Source organism: Nilaparvata lugens, chromosome 6 (genome assembly GCF_014356525.2).
Source record: "Nilaparvata lugens isolate BPH chromosome 6, ASM1435652v1, whole genome shotgun sequence".
Taxonomy (NCBI): Eukaryota; Metazoa; Arthropoda; class Insecta; order Hemiptera; family Delphacidae; genus Nilaparvata; species Nilaparvata lugens.
The window spans coordinates 62,153,271-62,176,041 of record NC_052509.1 but is presented as its reverse complement, the minus strand read 5'-3'; the positions used below and the strand labels follow the sequence as shown (position 1 = coordinate 62,176,041).

General features: G+C 34.8%; 1 protein-coding gene across 1 annotated transcript in view; it reads right to left on the bottom strand.

The window, feature by feature from the left end:
• The window catches only part of LOC120352074, a 39,261-nt gene extending 19,737 nt beyond the window's left edge, over positions 1–19,524 (bottom strand). Inside the window, exon 1 of the mRNA XM_039431610.1 lies at positions 18,247–19,524. Within this exon, the coding sequence (XP_039287544.1) occupies positions 18,247–18,705 (459 nt within the window). The 5' untranslated portion in view covers positions 18,706–19,524. The remainder of the gene's footprint in view (positions 1–18,246) is intronic.
• Between the last annotated feature and the right edge of the window lie 3,247 nt (positions 19,525–22,771).

The window sequence follows — 22,771 nt, the reverse complement described above, 5'->3', positions numbered from 1 at the left end:
CACTAATCACTATCATATCAATAGTGTGAAGCTAGAGTTGGCTAGCTTTATCGTTACACAGTATTCCTATAATAATTAGTAATTTCTACCAAAACTCCGCTTCAAATAGTCTACTTCCTCTTCAAAAAAACGTTTTTTGAATTTTTTTTCTTTTAGTAAAAACTACACTTCTAATACTTCCTCTTTAAAGAACCCCATTTTGAAAATTCCCAGCTACCTTCTATCTTGTAACGATTCACTCAACTATAGTGAAATTCATTTTAAACTGTCAGCATTAATTAAATGGGAAGCATCGATGTTATTCATAAGGAGTACTGACAGTTTTAAGTGGATCTCAATATTTAATACCTCATTATTCTTAATGATCACTATAATGGTCACTTTAATGGTTACTGTAGGGAAATAACGCACTTTTTAATGCCTAGTTAATAGTTGATATTATAAATATTCTTCCTCAAGACATGGATAGTGAAGGTTATAGTTATGGACAGATAAAAACCATCAACTATTAACTCAGAAAAATATACTTAAGAAAACTACAGCATTCAATCTCTTGATAGAATGATCCTTTCTCTAGTTAGAATTGTTGACTCTGTTGAATAATACTGTACTTGGAGTACAGTAATAATTCGGGTCGATGTCAAACGAGGCAAACGACAGAAGAGTCCTGCGACAGTCGAGACCAGCGACGGTAGAGACCGGCGACATTCGAGGCCAGCGACGGTAGAGGACTCTTGAAAAAGTGGCCTCAAATGTCGCCTGCGTAAGGCGACAGTTGAGGCCACTCTAATTTTTGTACAGCCCCGACAGTCGAGACCTGTGACGGCAGAGGACTCCTGAAAAAGAGGCCTCAAATGTCGCCTGCGCTAGGCTCTCCAGAATGGTAGACAGCACCAAAAGAATATTATCATTTAATTTGTATGGATTTACCAGCAATTGAATAATATCCCATTATTCCTTCCATATTATGGATAAGAATTGCAACTTTACAACTGTGAATAAACCTTAGTTGCTTCATCATAAAAAAAGAAATTTTCAAACTCGTAAATACATTTTTGATACTTGGATGTCAAATTCTCAGTTCATGATAGATGTATGGATTATACAAATCAGAAGTTATAATCATTACAAAATGTATTTTGTCTGTAATCGCAGTAGGATGTGTCCTCAACTGTCGCCTGCTGCAAGCGAGTCTCTAATTTTTGTACAGGCCCGACAGTTGAGACCAGCGACATTCGAGGCCAGCGACGGTAGAGAACTCCTGAAAACGTGGCCTTAAATGTCGCCTGCGTTAGGCGACAGTTGAGGCCACTCTAATTTTTGTACAGCCCCGACAGTCGAGGCCTACGACCGTAGAGGACTGTAAAACAGTCCTCTACGGTCGTAGGCCTCGAATGTCGTTGGTCTCGACTGTAGCGCCCCCAATAATTCATACTCGAGTATATCGGGGACCGAGCTTCGCTCTGGAGTACAAAAGCATAAAAAATTCATTAAGAAACAAGAAATATTATAATAACATTCATACAGAAATATTCTAACTAATAACAGTAAATTGAGATTAATTCCCAGAGGAATGCAAAAATTTCCCTCACAAAGACCCAGTTGCACAAAAGCCGGTTTAACTCTTATCCTGATTAACTTCACGTGAACCAAATCAGAGAAGACCATTTCAAACAGATGGATCTACTGGAATTAATCAGGATTGGAAATAACCCGGCTTTTTTGCAACCGGCACTAAGTACCTGATTGAATGATTACAAAAGTTCAACAGCTAAGTCATAATTTTGACACAGTCCCACACACATGAATTCGCTCACTCACTTCCAGACGACGAAATAATTATTATCAGCTGTTTTTCCAAGGATGAATAATAATTATCATTTTAATGTCCTTCAGCGAGTTTTAAGTTTTCCCAGGGATGAGACCTAGTGCAATCGAATTTTTATATTATAAACCTACTATGTTCTGAATTTCGTGAGAATCGTTAGAGCCGTTTTCGAGATCCGGTAAATACAAACATTATAAACATCTAAACATCTAAATATATAAACAGAAGTTGCTCGTTTAATAGTATAGGATATCATAAATATTCTTCCTCAAGACATGGATAGTGAAGGTTATAGTTATGGACAGATAAAAACCATCAACTATTAACTCATAAAAATATACTTAAAAAAACTACAGCAATCAATCACTTGAGAGAATGATCCTTTCTGTAGTTAGAATTGTTGACTTTGTTGAATAATACTGTACTTAGATTACAGTAATAATTTATACTCAAGTCATTCATACAGTATGGTAATTCAAACTGTAATTTGAGTAATTAGTACTGAATTAGTACTTGGTACAGTATAAAAAAAATGTACATATACTCCGTACAAAATAACTTTTTACTTGTAGGAATATGCGGCACAGAGAATTGGAGGGAGATCAGCCCATTACTGTGATGAATAGAGTCATAGATAGAAGCGCAGTTGCCAATTTGTCATTAGAGTCAGTCGACTGAAGGCTTTCAGAGAGGAAACTCCGTAAGTTTAAGATGAGATCTTGAATACTCACTAGAAATTATAGAGAATGCTTGGCCGGTTCAGAACGGCTACATCACCGCCGTTGTATCCCTACCTCTGTATGCCTCATTTGCTGTGAATGTCACTCTCAAGTCAGAAGTTATTTTGTACGGACTATAGTACATTTTGTACACTCGGTAGCACCATAGAGTAATGATACTGCTTTATTCATCTGCCTCCTATTTATTTGTCTCTGGTAGCATTCTTGAAGAAACTTAGATAGTTGATATCATCTCAACTGGAGAAAAAATTGTTATCACCTTTATCAGTTCCAACAAAATTAGGAAGATAATAGATGATGTGAATTAACTTCTACTCTAGAGAGAAGCGACATCTTCTTTGTCACTCGTTTCAAGAGAAAAGAATTTCTTCCAAAGGTATCTCACCACGGTTTTCATCATAATAAAATTCCCCATTTTGGATTTCATTACAGGATACCAAAGAAAACTGTCAGTATCAGCGTAAAAGTGTGTGAAGATTTTCATTAGTGGAAGGAACGTGAAAAGGAGAAAGAGAAAAAGAGATGGTACTGAATTAGATTATTTATTCTGACAATATTTCCATCTTTTGAGTAGAATTATAAAAATAATTTCATTTGGGAGTCCTGAGCATTGGTACACAGAGGGAGAAGGAGAATATGAAAATGAAGAGGGCAATATGAATTATATTTTCCGAGAACAAATTGAGAAGGAGAACGGTAAAGGAAAAAGGAACGTTCTATCAGTAAAGGATAGAGGAACACAGTGAAAAGATTATTTGTACGGGGAAGAAAAGGATGGGTTATTGGTGGAGAGAAAGAAAAACATAAGAGGGGAGGGAGATCAGCTAAAAGAGAATACAGAATATGAAAAAGTTAGAAGATATGGATGAGGGAAGATGAGAGAGAGAAAGAATAAGGTAGGGATGAGATGAATAAGTGGAAGGAGGAGTGGAGAAGAGGGAGAGAGAAGAGGCGAAATAGAATGATATAAATATGATTGATTGATTGAGTACTTTATTTATGTAGATTACAATATATACTGGCTTATACACTTATATACAATAGCTCACAATACAGAAAAATTATAGATGAATTTACATAATATAGACTAAGAAAATAATTATTGAACTGTATATGATATGAAAAAGTAATTTGTAATATAATAACTATAGATAATTATATTGTTATGTATCTACTTAAATTGGCGGAGCTTTGGACATATCAATGTCCATTCTTCGGAAAGAATATTAAAAATATCCTCCCCACTAACTCTCTACCAAAGAGATTGATTGATTGATTGATTGAGTACTTTATTTATGTAGATTACAGTATATACTGGCTTATACACTTATATACAATAGCTTACAATACTGCAAAATTATAGATGAATTTACATAATATAGACTAAGAAAATAATTATTGAACTGTATATGATATAAAAAAGAAATTTGTAATATAATAACTATAGATAATAATTATATTGTTATGCATCTACATAAATTGGTGGAGCTTTGGACATATCAATGTCCATTCTTCGGAAAGAATATTAAAAATATCCTCCCCACTAACTCTCTAACAAAAAGTTAATTTAATTAATTAAACTAAGGATTTATTTATTAATGGAAATAATAGGAAGATGAGAGAGAGAAAGAATAAGGGAGGGATGAGATGAATAAGGGGAAGGAGGAGTGGAGAAGTGGGAGTGAGAAGAGGCGAAATAGAATAAAAGAAGGAGAATGATGGATAATGAGAGAGGAGGAAGAGCAGGAGTAGTAGAAATAAAAATACAGAAATGGGTAGAGTGGGGGAAAGGAAGGAGAAAAGACGATGAAAATATGAGATGAATATATGGAGGGGTTGGATATAAAATTTGAGAGTTCTTATCTAATATTCACCAGTGAAGTAATAATCTTGTACTCCTTTCCCAAAAACTCTCTCACTCTCTCATACCAGGTGCTTTGTTCAGTTATTTTACTGGTGAAGAAGAAGAAGAAGAGAAAGAAGAAGAAGAAGAGGAAGAGAAAGAAGAAGAGTAAAATACTGGCGCATAATGCAACAGAAGTAGGTCAACGTTTCCACCCCTCTCCCCCACACAGCACTCCTTTCCTCCTCTACCTCCCACAGTAGAGCTCCAGACCAATTATTGCAAGGATGGAATTTGGTGGGGGGGGGGGATTTCAGTAGCAGGGAATGAGAGAAGTGGCTGGAGAGGGGAAGGAGAAGAAGAATTGAAAAAAGAGACAGCAAAAAGAGTTGGGGGATGGAATGAAAAATAATAATAAGATGGTGAAGAAAAGGATGGTAATTCAAAAAAAATTAAATTATTATTTTCAATATGATGATGAAAAAAAGAAGAAGAAGAAGAAGAAGAAGAAGAAGAAGAAGAAGAAGAAGGAGAAGAAGAAGAAGAAGAAGAAGAAGAAGAAGAAGAAGAAGAAGAAGAAGAAGAAGAAAAAGAAGAAGAAGAAGAAGAAGAAGAAGAAGAAGAAGAAGAAGAAGAAGAAGAAGAGGAAGAAGATGAAGAGGATGAGGGAAATTGAAGAGGTGTGCAGAAGAGTCAGAATGAGAATAAGGAGAAAGACGAAGGAGAAGAGTCAGAAGGAGAATGGGCATAGATGAAGTTAAAAGGAGATGAGAAGAAGAGTGTGAAGAGGAAATAATGTTGTTGAGCGGAGAAGAGGAAGAAGAAGAAGAAGAGAAGAAGAAGAGAAGAAGAAGAAGAAGGAGAAGAAGAAGAAGAGAAGAAGAAGAAGAGAAGAAGAAGAAGAAGAAGAAGAAGAAAAAGAAGAAGAAGAAGAGAAGAAGAAGAAGAAGAAGAAAGAAGAAGAAGAAGAAGAAGAAGAAGAAGAAGAAGAAGAGAAGAATAAGAAGTGAAGGGAAAGAGTAGAGAGATGGAGGAGAAAGGTAGAAGGAGAATAGACTAAAAAATGGTGGTGAAGGAAAGAGAAGGAAGATGAAAGAGGTGATGAGGAGAATGGGTAGAGATGAAGTTGAAAGGAGAGGAGAAGAAGAGCTTGAAAAGGAAATAATGTTGTTGAGCGGAGAAAAGGAAGAAGCAATGAAGAGAGAAGAGGAATTTGGAGAAGGAGAAGAAATGATAAGAATAAGGAGAATAATAAAGAAAGGATGAGGACAGAAAAGACGAAGTGAAGGGAAGTGAGAGAAGTAAAAAGGAAGAAGATAATGATAATGATAATGATGTAGAAGAAGAAGAAGAAGAAGAAGAAGAGAAGGGAAAGAGTAGAGAGATGGAGGAGAAAGGTAGAAGGAGAATAGACTAAAAAAATGGTGGTGAAGGAAAGAGAAGGAAGATGAAAGAGGTGATGAAGAGGAGAGAAGAGAGAAGAGGACGACTAGATAAAATGAAAAAAGAGATAGGAGGAGATGGAGAAGAAATAGTAGAGAAGTAGAAATAGAAGAGAAGCGGTGAAGAAGAGGAATATCTACTCCCCATCACGCTTGCAAATCCATGAAAAACTGGATGGAAACTGAGCTGGAACTTAGTCTTAGTACGAATGCTACATTATTGAACTCAGTTAGTTCAGTTTTCGGTAGCTGGGAAGCCTTAGCTTACCCCTCACCACAGAAATAGCAGCCACTATACAATTCCCCCCCCACCCCACTTTCCACGACAGTTGTAGCCTGCGCAGGGGTTTTCATTTCACCTCTTTCCCCTCTACCCCTAATCGGGGGAAATAGGACGCTCCCTTGTTGTATTGACCCGTATTTCCCCTCCCTGTACATTTCCCCTACATCACCCTTCCAACACTCAATCCCCCTCACCCTATAGCCCACATCAAACTCCCCCTTCCACAAAGACAAATCCTCTTGTCAGAGCTACTATACCGTAACTACTGAGAGAGACTTTAAAGCATCTAGTGTTAATAGTGTATCTACTAAAATGATAACATCAATAGTTATTTGTATATCTAGAGTGAAAAGTACGACTTTTTCTCCCCGTGGGAAAAAGTTTGAAGCCCGAGGCGAAGCCGAGGGCAGCAATTTTCCTGAGGGAGAAAAAGTATTTTTCGCTCGTGATGTACACAACATTTTTCCTCCATCTACATTTTTTTATAGAAACTGCAAATAAAATCATTCTAATAACTTACGTATTGGTGACAATGTTTCCTAACAACATAACCTAAAATCTAAAACTTTAAAACCGGCCGTCTGATTGGCACTGCTGATTGCGCTATCTATCGGCTAAAGTTGTAACAATCAGCTGGATGTTTACCAAAAATGGCTGACTCCAGATCACGCGGTTCAGATTTGAATTGCAGATCAAAAATATTTGTTGGCTGGTATTTTGAATAGAATAAGATATTTTTAAAATTGTATAAATTTTTATCGTCTACTTATATTAAGAATATAATATCATACAAACATATATTTCATGAGTTGATCAAATTTCTGGTTGTGGTATTGAATTTAGTTGACTCAATGACAGACACCTCTTTATGCTTTCTCATCTGTGCTTAGACCTTCTAACCTATTATAGTGTAAGTTTTTAAAATAGAGATGCTTCCCATGTTATTTAAATGGAGTCACTTTTACTCCCTAGGGAGTTTTTCTGTTTTTTACTACCGAGGGCGAAAAAGTGACACTTTAGTATTATGTTTCAGGGAGTAAAATAAGTACTTTAGACAGTAGGTGGAGGAAAATTCAATTTATTGAAACTCTTGTAAAAAATTAATAACAAAAATACATGAAAAAATAATGTTTTTGGACTCAGGGGACCTTGAAACTTATAGCAAACTTGAAATTGGGGTACCTTAATTTTTTTGGAAAGCAATACTTTCCTTACCTATGGTAATAGGGCAAGGAAAGTAAAAAATTGGGGTGAGATTGTAGTTGAATTATTTTAGAGACGATTCATGTTTGTAACAATGTAATTTTATAATTATGAGACTACTATCATAGAGAAAAGATAGCATATTATCCTATTATTACATCTATGCTACTATCCTATGAATTAGTATTTTATTGAATAAACGAATTCTTGGATTGCATGCAGGGGTGCCCACAGCATGTTTTGATGTCGCAAGTTGCGACATGAGGCTGAATTTTGGGGGGGATTTTTGGAAAAAAAAACTAGGGAAAATGGGGGGGATTTTTCAATATACAGTTTTTAAGTACCTAAATGATTACCAAATTTTGAGAATTTTGGGGGGAAATTTTGCGACATGGACCATTGGGGGGATGGGCACCTAAATGCATGTATTGTAGCACGAAATATTTATAAGTATTTCGAGTGCAGACATCTGTATTTTTGTTTCTGTTCTACGATTCAACAATTGCTAGATTTCTTTTGAAACAAATTGAGAATCGATGAGAAACTATGATATACCATTGAATTGCAATAATGTTCTTAGAAAGAAGCTCTTTCCAAGTTCTCAGTACGGTATCCTAAATTTGATGTAAGCTACAGTACGGTAGCTCGAAATATTTGGATGTATTTCAAGTATAGACATCTATATTTTTGTTCCTGTTCTACAATACAAAAATTGCTAGATTTCTTATGAAACAAATTTGAGAATCGATGAGAAGAAAGTAGACCTACGATAAATCAATAAATTGCACTGATGATCTTAGCAAGAAGCTCTTTCTAAGTTCTCAGTACGGTATCATTTATATTAAAGTTCAGTGACTGGATATATTTATCAAAAATACGATTATGTAATTTTTTCTGTGAGAAATAATACTTTTTCTATTATTGCAAGAAACTGTATTCAATATCAACTCATAATACGTTATAGTAAACCGTTACCACCTTCCAAAACCATTGAAAATTTGAATACAATCATCTTTCAAAAATGAACCACTACCTACATTTTTGTGTTTCTATCTAATTTCCCCATAATTAGGTCCAATATTTTTGGTCAAAACTATTTGACCAACTTTTATCATAGACCTAATTCTCCATTGGACACATATTTGACCATCAAATGATCAAATACTTGATATTATTCAATATCAACTTATAATAAGTTCTAATATAGCGTTACCAACGTTCAAAACCATTGAAAATTGAAATATTATCTTTCAAAAAAGAGCCACTACCTACATTTTTCTGTTTCTATCTAATTTCCCCATAATTAGGCCCAATATTTTTGGTCAAAACTATTTGACCAACTTTTATCATAGATCTAATTCTCTCCATTGGACACATATTTGACCATCAAATGATCAAATACTTGATAAAATATGACCAATCACACCATCAAAAATCGGTAATCAACATTCACATTTTCATATCTTTCTTTGTTATTTTGTATTATGTCTGTTTGTGAAATAAATGAATTGATTGATTATTTGAAGTGAGCCTCTCAAGCTAAAATCCAGGGGCTCCTGAGCGACTCTCTCCAAACCACAGTCAGCGTTCCCTGCTTAGATACATCAACACTACCCATTCAAACATTTCTGACAGATTAAAGTGAATCTGCTGGCTCGGTTCCACCCAATTCCACGTGTACACACGAAACGCGCTGCAGAGAAACGACGACGTAATAATAAATTTAGTAGCGCGCATGCGCAGAACGGGTGACCTACATTCGCAGTGGTTCCCCTCCCCCCACTCTTTTGCGATTCCCAGGCCTAGCCTGGGCTCTCTGGTGAGATTCACTTTAAAATTGTCAGTATTGGTTGAATTGGGAAGCCTTGATGTGATATATGAGGGGGACTGACAGTGATGAATGAAACGCACAATGTCGAGAATCACTTTATTATTGGCAGCATTGGTAGAATGGAAACGTTGCTGTGTGGTATAGGAGGAATACTGACAGTTGAGAGTGAAACGCACCAGCAACCCAGAATACATTGGAAGCCAGGGGGCGCCGCCCTATTTTCAACTAAATTGGGCTACACAAACTTTGCTTCTTAAACGCTGCAAATAGACATGCTTATCGGGTCAATTATTGATCTCGTTTGCTCCTCTAAACAAAATGTGATAATACTTTGTAGGTTGTCTTTTTCCAAGTTTAATCATTACGGTATTGATCCAACTACTGAAGATACGGTTAGTTAGAGTTTATTTGATTAAATCAGCTGAAAGTCTCTAAACGTTTGGAATTAGATAATATTTCAATGATTAATCGGAATACTACTATATTATCTAATTCTAAACAAAATGTGATAATACTTTGTAGGTTAAGTCTTTTTCCAAGTTTATTCATTACAATAATTATTACGGTATTGATCCAACTACTGAAGATACGGTTAGTTAGAGTTTATTTGATTAAATCAGCTCTCGAGCTGAAAGTCTCTAAACGTTTGGAATTAGATAATATTCCAATGATTAATCGGAATACTACTTATTAGATAAGATACGGTAATATATTATCAGAGACAAACAAGTAGGTTTATCTCTTACGCTTATCCTTTCTCTATTATATTATGTAATAGCAGAGAAAACTCCTATAATTATGTATTGTATGTTTTATTAATTCAGTATGCTATGTATGCTATTATTAATTCTGTGGTAATAGCTTATCAATTGCTGTTTAGTTGATTAAATCAGTTCTTGAGATGAACGTCTCAGAACCTTTCAAATTTTGATAAAATTTCAATTGAGTTTTTTGAGTTGATTGCTCAGTATTGATCCTGTATTTGGACAATCTACGACAGAATAATTTTTTTTAAAGTCTTCAACTATATTATGTTGTTCGAGACTGTTAGAAAATGCTTTCCAAAAATGAGTTATCAGCTCCTTTAGGATCAAAAGAGTTTGTTCAAATCATTTACTGTAGGGCAGATTTATCAAGTAAGAGAAAATTTTGAAAAATTATATTATTGTATGTGCTGAGCTTGAGACACATAATACAGTATATTACCATTCTCAGATTTAAGATTGAAGTTGATCTCATGCTAATATAATAATGTATTAATCCAATTCCATCTCATGAGGCCAATGAATAAGTTAAAATGCAACAAAGTGTATCTTATTTTGAAGAAATTTCAATTAAAAATATCAATTTCCGAATTAGTAATATACTCTAGCATAGGATGACTCGAGTGATATACAAAATATGTTAATTTTTCTTCGTGCATTTTCATATTCATGTAATAAAATTAATCTGGTATCAATCTTTATCTCTCTGTGATTAATTATATCAAAAATATTAATTAATTAATTGTGATTAATTATATGTGATTGCTGTATTGAATACATTATCTTTGGAAATAAAAAATGTTAGTAATATACAAAATATGTTAATTTTTTAATTTAGTACGATCATATGCTGATAGTGAATGCTTTTGTGATTTTTCTGGCTTCAAATTTATCAAGTTTTTTAATATTTTTCAATTTATTAATGCATTTTCAAGTGTAATAATAATATGTTTCATCTTTCTGATCAACCGAGATAAAAAATTTTTAGTATAATGTATATTTGGACTGTAAATTTTTGTGATCTTTATAAAAGTGTTTTCATAACCTCATTTGGACTATTTTTATCAAAATTAGGGAGAGGAACAGTTTTGAGATTATCCTGTTGATTCTCTCCCAATCATTAATTTGATGTTGTGATTAAGGAATGTAATAAATGAAATAAATAAATATTGTATTTACTAGACTAGCTACAAGGCGATTAATCCTGTTCAAATATTTCCAGTAATCTAAGCTAATATGATTCCAATTAAAACCAAAATTACTATGAATGTAAACGTTGGAAAAATGTGAAGTTCAAGTTATATAGTAAGTTTATAACGTTTTCAAAAAATGTGAACATATTAAGTTAAGTGTAAAGTTTATCCTGGGTAGACATGAAACTCGGAATTCAAACCAAAAAATGTATCAACTGCTATTTCTGGGAAAAGAAAACAGCCGGCAAATTAGCTTGAAATTTGAACAAAAAATGAATTTGACTGTTATTTCTAGCAGAACCAACAGCTCGAGCTGGTTTCGCGCCAAGGCGATTGTAGGTCAAGCCTGAAACTAGGTCACTGGGTTTTGACACGTGTGCTGTTGCTGTCTCACTCTAAAAATCACTAATCTTGCTCTCCTCTCTTTCTATTTCCTCTCTATTTTGTCATACCGTCACTATCTTTCTCTATTCGTCCGTTACTCAATCACTCTCCCAGTAGTTGTCTCTCTTTTTGGCCAAAACTTATCTCCTCCAACTAATCCAAATTATAGCTTAGGCTATCTAAGCTTATAAAATTGTTTATTCATTCAACAACTATACAAACGTATTATCATAAATGATATGAAAGGAGAAACCGGGCAAAATAACCTAAATACTTCCCGATGTATTCAGACTGACTAATTGAATATCTGCTTCTTCTTCTAATATTGTCATATTTGACTAATTGACAATGAATATCACAACAATAATTTTGTTTGACTATTATCTAAAAATTATTCAAGGGACTTTCTTTATTTTAATGTCTTGTACAAGGTGCGGCAGAAAGGATGAACGGTTTTCAAAAAAGTAATATGTCGTTACCTATGCATAAAAAAAACATTTATTTACAGAACAATATTCACATTATTTTACAATTTTAGAAAATTAATGTTTGAAAACAATATGTGACAGGTGACGGCTGTTTTCAGCAATGCACTTTACAAGCCGCTCTCGGAAGTGGATTGTACTCTTTCTAACATTGCCCTGCCAATTTGTTCGACTTCCTCACGAATTGCTTTCTTTAGTTCTTGAAGTGTACGTGGTTTATGCTGGTAAACACGTGACTTCAGGAAACCCCACAAGAAGAAGTAGCACATGGACAGGTCTGGAGAACGAGGAGGCCAATCAATGTCACCAAACCGAGAAATGATGCGAAAACGAAAAACAGCCCGAATTGCTTCCATTGAATTTCTTGCTGTGTGAGCTGTCGCCCCGTCCTGCTGAAACCATACTTGCCGGATAGGAATACGTTTCCTTCTTAATTCAGGAAGGAAGAATTCAGTGAACATCTGTCCATAGTGTTCTGAGGTTACAGTTACAGTGGTCCCGTTGTCGTCTTCATAAAGTATAGACCAATAACAAATATACTGCTCACAGCACACCAAACTGTCACCTTGGGACTGTGTAATGGTCTCTCATGCATTAATTTTGGATTTTCATCTGACCAATAACGATAGTTCTGTTGATTAACGGTACCATTCGAATGAAAATGTGCTTCATCTGTCGTAAACAAAATGATGTTTTCATTTTGGTCAAATATGACCTCCATTTCTCGAGCAAAATTCAGCCGCTTTACATAATCGCCAGGATTCAATTGTTGAACCATGGCCATTTTGTAGGGATGAAATCCTAGATCTTTATGTAAAATACGCCTTACTGACCGATCACTGATGTTCAGTTCAGAAGAATGTCTCCTAGCAGATCGATTAGGACTACGGAGGCTTGCCGAACTCTTTCCACATTTTGTGGAGTGCGTACAGTGCGATGAGCCCCAGGTGGTTGTTTATTCATTACTGTTCCTACTGAACGAAATGATTTTACCCAACGTAAAATGGTGTTACGAGTGGGTACATTTTCATTTATCGCAAGATTGAAATGACGACGAAACTCGCGCTGAACTGTAATGATACTCTCATTATTACGGACAAAACTGTCGTAAGTAAACACACGATGTTGCACATTCCACGAATCCGTGATGCCGAATGACTAGAAAAAATGGTATGATCTACCGAACACATGTTCACTTCAGCTGGCCCAATCTGACTACCCAAATCAGAATACTATCTGTTCTAAAAACATCCACCCTTCCTGCCGCACCCAGTATTTGAAACTCATTTAAACTTCAAATGTAATTTAACATGAGCTTTTCCAGAAAATGTATTTGATTTGAAACTTATTTGAACTTCTAATCCAATTCAACAAGTAAGAGCTATTTCAAATGCAACATTAGATGCTTGCAACATGAGGGTTGTAATTAATTGCTAGGCCTACCGTCCAATACACCTTGTTGTACATTAGGAGTAAACACCAAATCCTTCTAACTGGCTACATGCTTCTCAGAGTGGTCCAAATCCCATATAGCTCAAGGCACAAAAGTTGCAAGTGAGAAGGTTTACTTGCAGCTTGCAGCACAAGGCAAGGGAAAGGACAAGAGGCAAGTTGCATGTTGCAGACTCGTCTTCCATCTTTCAAATCTTGCACTGTCTCCCAGTTGCAACCAAGAGACAAGCTGCAAGTTGCAGACTCGACTTGGCCTACCGTCCAATATCCCATACAGCTTAAGGCACAAAAGTTGCAAGTGAGAAAGTTTACTTGCAGCTTGCAGCACGAGGCAAGGGAAAGGACAAGAGGCAAGCTGCATGTTGCAGACTCGTCTTCCATCTTTCAAATCTTGCACTGTCTCCCAGTTGCAACCAAGAGACAAGCTGCAAGTTGCAGACTCGACTTCCATCTTGCAAATCTTCCACCGTCTTCCAGTTGCAACCAAGAGGCAAGTTGAAAGTTGAAACTTGCCTCCTTAGTTAACAGACCTCCTTATTTAAAATCTTGCACCGTATTCCAGTTGCAACCAAGAGGCAAGTTGCAAGCAAGCTGCAAGAGGTGTTGCACACATGTGGATAAGACGGTATGTATTTATTAGTGTCCCCAATTTCGAGGTTCTGGAAATACCACAGCTTTCCATTGCAAGTGTGCTGGGCCATTAGCATAAACCACTGGCAACCACACTGCATACCATTCTCACCAGGATTACGGCTGTTATCAATTAAATGATTCCTGCTTTTGCTTCTCCTCTGGCGTAAATGTCCGACCCTTTCAGGGTATTAGTGGGAGAGAGAAAAATATGTAAAAGAGTGAGAGAGTGAATGGATAAGTCCTTGCAAAGGGATAGAGGGAAGTTTGGAACTAGGCAAGAATTAGATTATAAATTATTATTATTGGATTATTTATAGATTTTCCATTTCCCTACAGGCAGATTTGAATGAAGTTCAATGGAAGTAGTATTTTTATTGATAGATGATAAGTTGATTTTTAGTGCATGTCTAACAGTATTGAGTTTCGTACTGAATAGTACAGTTTTTGATGATGATCGTTTTTCCTTGAATGATCAATATAATTATGTAATAAGAATTTCAAACTAAAGCACATATCGATTCTTGGACGCTTAAATTTTAGCCATCCTTATAAATTCTACCTGATTGAACAGAGCTTTGAAAACACATGATGTGTGTGTATACACATCATTATGTTATGTTTAATCTAATAGAATTTATAAGGACGGCCGGAAATTGAACGTTTAAATATCGATGTGTGGGTGTGTAAATGATTACACAAAACGTTGTGATACAAAACGTAATACAACGAGAACCATAATCAACCGCAAGAAAATAGTCCCAGATGAATCCCGTCTCAACCCTGTACGTTGACTTTCGTTAGGTGTATTATAAAAGTATTATTTATCATTTATAATCAGCAGTAAACAACATTAATCAACTCTTATTTTGGCAACGTTGCATGTAGACTTTCATCGGACTATTTACGTGCGGTTGACTTTTCTTTGTATCACAACGTTTGGTTGTGACAAGTATGAGTGCCGGTTGCACAAAAGCCGGTTAAATTTCAACCGTGATTAATTCCACGAGAACCAATCAGAGAAACCGTCTTCTCTGATTGGTTCTCGTGAAATTAAACAAGGTTAAAATTTAATTGGCTGTTGTGCAACCGGGCCAAAGACTACAAAAAATCAGCCTTAACTTCCTGACCCAACTTTACCTTGTTCATCTCGAATCCTGATCAACTTAAATCACTGGACAATCTTTAGATTAAAGAACAGATTTGCTGGTCGAACAAAAAAACATCCAGTTGCTTCAATATGATTCACATCTACATCTAGCATTCATAATCAATGTCACCAGCTCATCTCGTATTCAGTAGATCAAAAAGCTGTTTGTCAGCTGATTCCTACTGTAGGTTGACAAAAAACCAATTCTATTTAATATTCAAATTAAATACTATTTCTTCAAGACTAGCTACTCTCCTTGTTCAACTTCCTTCATTGGCTCATAGCTAAGGAAAGAAACTATTCTAAAACTAAATTCAGGAGAAAAGTCATTTTTCTTAAAAAAATATAAATAGGAATAATTGTTATTGTTGCAATAAGATAAATTTCTTCATACTTCCAACATCTGAAATTATGCACTGGAAATCAGCTGACTATCAGCTTTACTGAAAATGCGATTGAATGCCTGGCTATTAACAATAATATTTCTATTTATAGAACTGGAATTCGTGTTGTTTGAAACTTAAGCTGTGTTTACTCCAAAGTTATTAACAAAATGTTAATTTTTCCGTCCTTATAGATTCTATTAGATTGAACGGAACTTGAAAAACACATATCGATGGCTTAGAAGTGAAACCTCGTAAGCCAGCAAAAGTAAATTTTTCAGGAAATGAAAAAAACGTTTTAAAAATGCATTTATTGATTGAACGTTTATATTTTCATTTTAAACTTACATAAGCTCATCACAGTATTAAGTTATAATGTTTGATATTGATTTTGTGGGTGTATATATTATCTAGATGACTTACGAGGTAACACATCTTGAAAATGACGACTTACGAGGTCTTACAAGTTTTCACTTTTCATCTGGCTTTAGTTACAAGGAATCACAATTCAACTTAAAACATTGTTGTTGACCATTATAGAATAATGTAAATGGTACTATTTATAATAATGAAGCACAATTTTATTGGATCTCAAAATTTTTATTCGAAATCTATCTATAAACAGATTAAGTACATGAAGCTGCAATATTAATACATCGGGTTGTTATTAACTTATAGCTATGGTGATAAAAATGTATGAAAATATAAAGTTTGTCAATCATTATTATTATTAGACAATATTTTCAGTACAAAGTTACATTGACATTTTTATTAATCACAATTTGGCAATTTCCAGTTCCAGGCTCTTTCATAATCTCTTCCATGATGTCGATGTTATTATTTTTACAAGTTTTGTTTGGACTTGAACTGTAACTGTGTTCAATTTCAATAGAACTACAAGATTCCAAAAAGTTACAATCACGACTGTTTTCTTCATCTAAATTACTTGTACAAGTAGTCATTGTTGGGGTTGAAGCTGTTCTTGAAGGTCTGTCAGCTTCTATTTCAGGATTGACTGGCAGAAAAGTAGTAGCATCCATGATGAGATTATCTTCACTGTCAACAATTTTATAATAGGCAGTTTCATCTTCTCTTATGCATGTTTCCTCAGTGACGTTTTCACAAGTTTTGTGTGGGCTTGAGCTGCAATTGTGTGGAATTAAAGATGCTCTTGAAGTTCCATTCTCAGTTAATTCTATTTGAGCAGAAGGGCAATTATGTAGATCACTCATCCAATCATCGATCCATCCATCATCATCCAGGTCTACACCCATCAGATTCTGTTGGCTGGTTTCAAGAGGATCCATATTTTCTGAAAAAAAACCCTTTGTTGAGGTTTACACTACTGGAAAGTGAAACCTTGTAAGTTAACACTACTGAAAAGTGAAACCTTGTAAGTTGTATTGAGGTTTGAGTTTGTTTTTTGCTGTTGAAATAATCATCTTAGGCTAGGGTTACAATACTTTCCTATCAAAACGACTAATACAGTTATCAATAATGCTTCACTCATAACACTTACCTGATTGAATAGGCTAGAAATGTAACGAAAACCAGACAGCTACATCAAGACACAGACTGCACCATTAGATTCATACAGGATCTCTGTTACTTACGAGGTTACTCCATTCATTTGCAGTGCCTTCTTGATACCTCACATACGAGGTATTTTTAGATTGCTTATTTTTCAGACTAAATAATTTTTCTGATTTACGAGGTTAATCTAGTTCGAAGCAGCTGATTTTTCTACAAATTAACACATCCATATCACAATTGAGGAAAATTACGACTTACGAGGTTTCACTTCTAAGCCATCGATATGCACATCATGTGTATGATAAGTTATGTCATAGCCACCTCTAATACAAGGCCCCGGCTTACGATATTTCAACGTCGCAGCGTAGGCCTAGAATCTATAACATGATTGGTGAAAAAGATCAGCTGGTATTTTTTTGAATCTTTTTCACCAATCATGTATTAGATTCTAGGCCTACACTGCGACGTTGCAATATCGTAGGCCGGGGCCTTGTATTAGAGGTGGCTATGGTTATGTTCAATCTAATAGAATCTATAAGGATTAAGTTATTAACATTCTTAAAATAGAATAACATTCTGTTAATAACTTTGGTGTAAACGCAGCTGAAGCTCAAGTTAATAAAATTATTCAAACAAAAACACTTCACTTGAATGGGCTACTTTTTTCAAATTAATAAGAACAATATGAAAACTTGCAGTACCCTTTATCATTTAAAATATTACAATGACTATAGTCGACCATAACTTAGGTCATTTTCAAGTTGAAAAAACTAGTCATTGTAATATTTCAAATATAATAAAGTGTACTACAAGTTTTCATATTGTTCTTATTAATCTATTCAAACAACTCTATTTGAAAAACTGTTTTGGGATAATCGCTTAACGTATTTGAACTATTCAAACAATTTAATTTGTCTTTTTGTGTAGTTGAGAAGTTGATATTGTGGTAATTGATATTGAATGAAAAAGACTAAGAAATTGTCAAAAACACAGATTTAAATAAATCTGTTGTTTCATGACAATTTCTTAGTCTTTTTCATTTGAATTAATTTGAAAAACTGATTAGATAAATTTGATTTGGGAACAATATCGTATCGCCTACCTTCATGTACATTGACGCACTATCATCACCGTCCATCTTGTACTCGAAATCGTCCTCTTCCCCTCCTCCTGCTTCCTCATTGTTCTGAGAATAATCGCAGTCCAGGGATGTGTTGACGTGATCCTGATCCGCGATGAACATCATCAGATCAAAGTACCAGAGACGCGTTTCGTAGAGGTCTCCATTTCCAAGCCGCTTCGAATCCTCCACTTTTCTGTACTCCCGCCGAAACGAGGACCTTAACCCGTGCAACTTCTTGCAAACCATCTCTTTGTTAGCATCTTTCTCAACTTCCTTCATTTTCTCGATCAACTCGGCATAAGCTATTTTCTTTAGCTTACGGTTGAGATACAACTCTTTGCAGCTGACTTTCCATAGACAAGGGTGACTTCTGTAGAGTTCAATCAGTTCTTTGATAAATGTTCGGCCGTAATAACGGGAGTCACCTGACACACTCATAGCGAGGATATCCACAAAAATTTATCCTAAAATCCTGAATCCTATGTTTATACTACGCGAGTAGGTAGCTTAACACCTGTCAATAACATCTATTTTGTTCAAGAAACATTTTGAATTCGAGCTCAAGACCTGATGACTTTGTCAATACCATCTATATTTTTGTTCAAGAAACATTTTGAATTTTGAATTCGAGTTTCCTGCAACTTACTACTGATTCTGTTCAATATGGTAAACACTGTGGTACAGTATACACTTCAAACAATCAGAATTGATTAAATGTCTCCCATTGATGGTATTTTGAAGACTACTGACAGAGTGAAAGAAAAGAATCCCTCCATAGATTCATAGATAGAATCTCTCCAATTGAATCATAGACAAAAAATGATGATTGTTTTTTCAGTTTTTGATAAACGAGTAAGCCCAAATTAAATTGGTAACACTAAAGTTTACAACCAGAGTTGTCAACTGAGATTTCAACAAATTTCGGCAATTTTTTGCCAATTTCTTAGAAATCACAGCAACATTTAACTTGTTCTCTACAGAAAAACATGTCAACTTTTTTGAAGAAAAGTATTTCTAAACATCATTATTTGTTGACAAATTTGGTGGAATTGAAGAAGAATATTAGTAAACATCATTATTTGAATGTTGAAATTGAAAAATTTTCATGTGGAAATGTTGAAAACGGTATCTTCCTTATGATTGAATCTATTACAACCTAAGAGACGATCTTAATTTTTTGTTTTTGATACACATTTTCTAACCTAACAAATTGGTACCACAATAACAAAACACGAGAATTAACGTTTTCACTGCTCGAGCTATAGAATCAGACTGGTAACATGCTGCAATCACAAGTGACGCCACTACTCCCTGCGACATGTGGCGCTAACAAGATGCATGTGGCAAAAGTCGTAACTTGCACAACGCGGCAAGTTTCAAAATCAATAGTGCCTGATTGCAATGGAGGGAATTTTTCACTGTCACGAAAATTGTGCCTGTGATTTTCCTTGAATAAGCTTGAAATAGATACAGTATCAAATGAGCTATTTTTACTTTTTATTATATTATTACCTTTTGAAATACCGGTAGCTATTTTACTAGGAATTGTGTGAAGGTGTTTTCACGATTCCTGTGAAAAATATTCCTGTATATTCCACGATTCCTGCAAACGTTCAATATTTTAGTTCCTATAATATTTTTAACTAGTTTTTTTTTCAAATTACTGATTGGTAAAAAATACAAATCTGGCCGGAACTAGTCGTGTTTAGAACAGAATTAAAATTGTAATACTATGTAATTAAACCTTTAAACAGTCCTATTGAAATAAATTATAGAAACCTTTATACTAGAAACTATTGGATTTGGAGTGAGTGTTCAATATTGTTGGCAAAGTATTATATTTGGAAAGACTGCTCTTCATACTGATACTTTATTTGAGAGAATTTTCCTGAGATTTCCATTAATCTCAATACCTTATCCACAATTTAATTTGATGAGAAAATGGAATGGGCCACTCGAAATATTTCCAATATCGGCTTTTGTATGAGGGTTCCAGAGTATTTAGGATTTACCTAGTAGATATGGAATGAAAGGTTGATTTTCAAACTAGGGCACATCCATCCAAATAAGAATTTGTGAAATACAAGAGTACAATCAGTCAAAACAAGTAGCCTACAAACATAGCAAGCTTTCTCATAGGTCTAAATGTGAGATACATAGAAAAGATATTACAGCAAAAATGACATACAAACAGTTAGTTCATACAAACTCATTCGGACTTGAAAGAGAAGATGAAAGTATATGTGTGAATATATAAATAAAAGGATTTATAATATATGAATTTCATAAATAATAAAAAAAGAGATATTTATGATTTTGTATTATTATTTCTTATTTTTAAGTTAACACTTGTATTTTGTTTAAATTCATTGTTCATCATATTTGATTTGCTCTTTATTTGTGTTTGTTTTTTTAAAATGGCGAAATAAATAAATAAATGTATGTGTTATTCGTGAATTCTATAAAGTATCTCATACTTGCATAGAAAATACCAGTTGAAGCCTAGCTTTTTTCTGTATTGTTGTACTAAAAATAGTTTTATTTTTGAATTGAATCACGTTCCGGAACTGCTGTTGGAGGGGTGACCGCTCTGTGATGAGCAGAGAGTATAGAATTTAATGTATAGAGTATAGTATAGAATGTATAGCATTCTATACTCTACGGTAAAGAGCGAGTTGATCACTTATATAAATATATACTTTTTTAAAGCTCGCGCTTCGCGCTCGGCAGGGGACTTCGCCTCCTGCACCCCCGCTAGGATGAGGAGTGCGCTCCTCTGCGCTTCGCGCTTCGAATCAAGAGTGATTTTCTTTGGACATTTTTTGTGCATGGATATATGAGTTTTTTGAGTTGGAATAAGCTCAAGATTAAATTTTCTATTTCTCCAACAAATTTGATTTATGATACATAATTTTAAGCGCCTGGTGGACGAGCTGAGAAGAATAAGATGTAGTGCGAGGTCAAAAGTTTAAAATAATTTTGATTATTGAGGTGTCCCCATGCACGCCTCTCCACTAGGTATAATACTGAAATTTAGTGCATCCAACGGGCGATTCTGATAGAACATGACCTTAGAAACCTTTATCATTTGCGAATCTCAATTTGAGGACAATGAAGTTAGTTGATGATGGCTACAGCTAGAAATTAGCGTTTTTCCGAAATACAAGGAGCATTATTATCATGTGAGAGATGTTCCTGGAAATCTATATGAGATAGAGCGGTCTACCCGGTTTCAGGTTGTGGAGCACAGAATTACGCCTAGAGGGATTTTGAATTGATTATTAGAATGCTAACGATCGGAAGATATTGTTGATTAAAAACTAAAATTGATCAAAAATTGATTTTTCTTGAAATTTTATTAATTAAAAAAAATAAAAACTCAGTAATCACTGAAGATAGAGATAGAGTGCTCCCAGTAATCTCATTCTATTAGAATTTTTTTATCTAAATGGAATGTGAGAGTGAATTTTTCTGTCCGATGGCTGAATTTGGCAGAAAAAGTTGAAAACTGGAAAATGAACCAGAAATACAAGGTTTCCTAAGCACAAGGGAATTGAAAAAATTGGTCCTGGACTTCTCTTATGTATCCAGAAAATTAGTTAAAAATCAGAAATATGATTGACCGAGCGAAGTGAGGTCTAAGATTCAAGTCGACGGTTTGGCATTTCTCTTAATGTTTAAATGTTTATATGTTGCGCATTTACGGCAAAACGCGGTAATAGATTTTCATGAGATTTGAAAGTATGTTCCTTTTTTAATTGCGCGTCGACTTATATACAAGGTTTTTGAAAATTTTGCATTTCAAGGATAATATTAAAGGGAAAAGGGGCCTCCTTCATACGCCAATATAAGAGTATAAAAATCAGACTAGAGAATCATTCATCATAAATCAGCTGACAAGTGATTACACAGATGTGTGGAGAAGCCAGTCTATTGCTGTATTTCCATAAGGTCTATAGTTTCAATCAGGTACTTGTGGATGAGAATACTGCGTGAGGTCTACTGTTCACAGAACAACTGTACTTGAAGTCAAATACTGCAGTATAATATTATTACTGACAAACACTGTGATTACTATCAGAGACAAACGAATATCTTACGCTTAATATCCTTTCTCTATGTTACTATTCAGTTCTTCAGCCACTGTTTTGAGAAGAGAACGCATACGCTATCTACCAGCCAAAATTGGAACTTGCCGTACAACTACTCACTAGAGAGCCCAACCACAGAGTATAGTAGAGAACACCTCTACTTTTGGTTTTCTTCTTCTGTGACACAACCATACCAAGTCACTATGAACTCTATTTCCAAGTCATGGTTGATTCTATTACTGTAGTGACTTCTATGATCCCCACATTCGTTTGCGGGCCTTGCACTCAAGAGGCAAAAAAATATACAGAGTGCCCCACGAAAGGTATAACAGCTGAAGACCATACGGTAGTTTCTACATGGAATTTGCAAGAAAAATATCCAATAAAATTTTCTTATATCGACTCCAACTTTT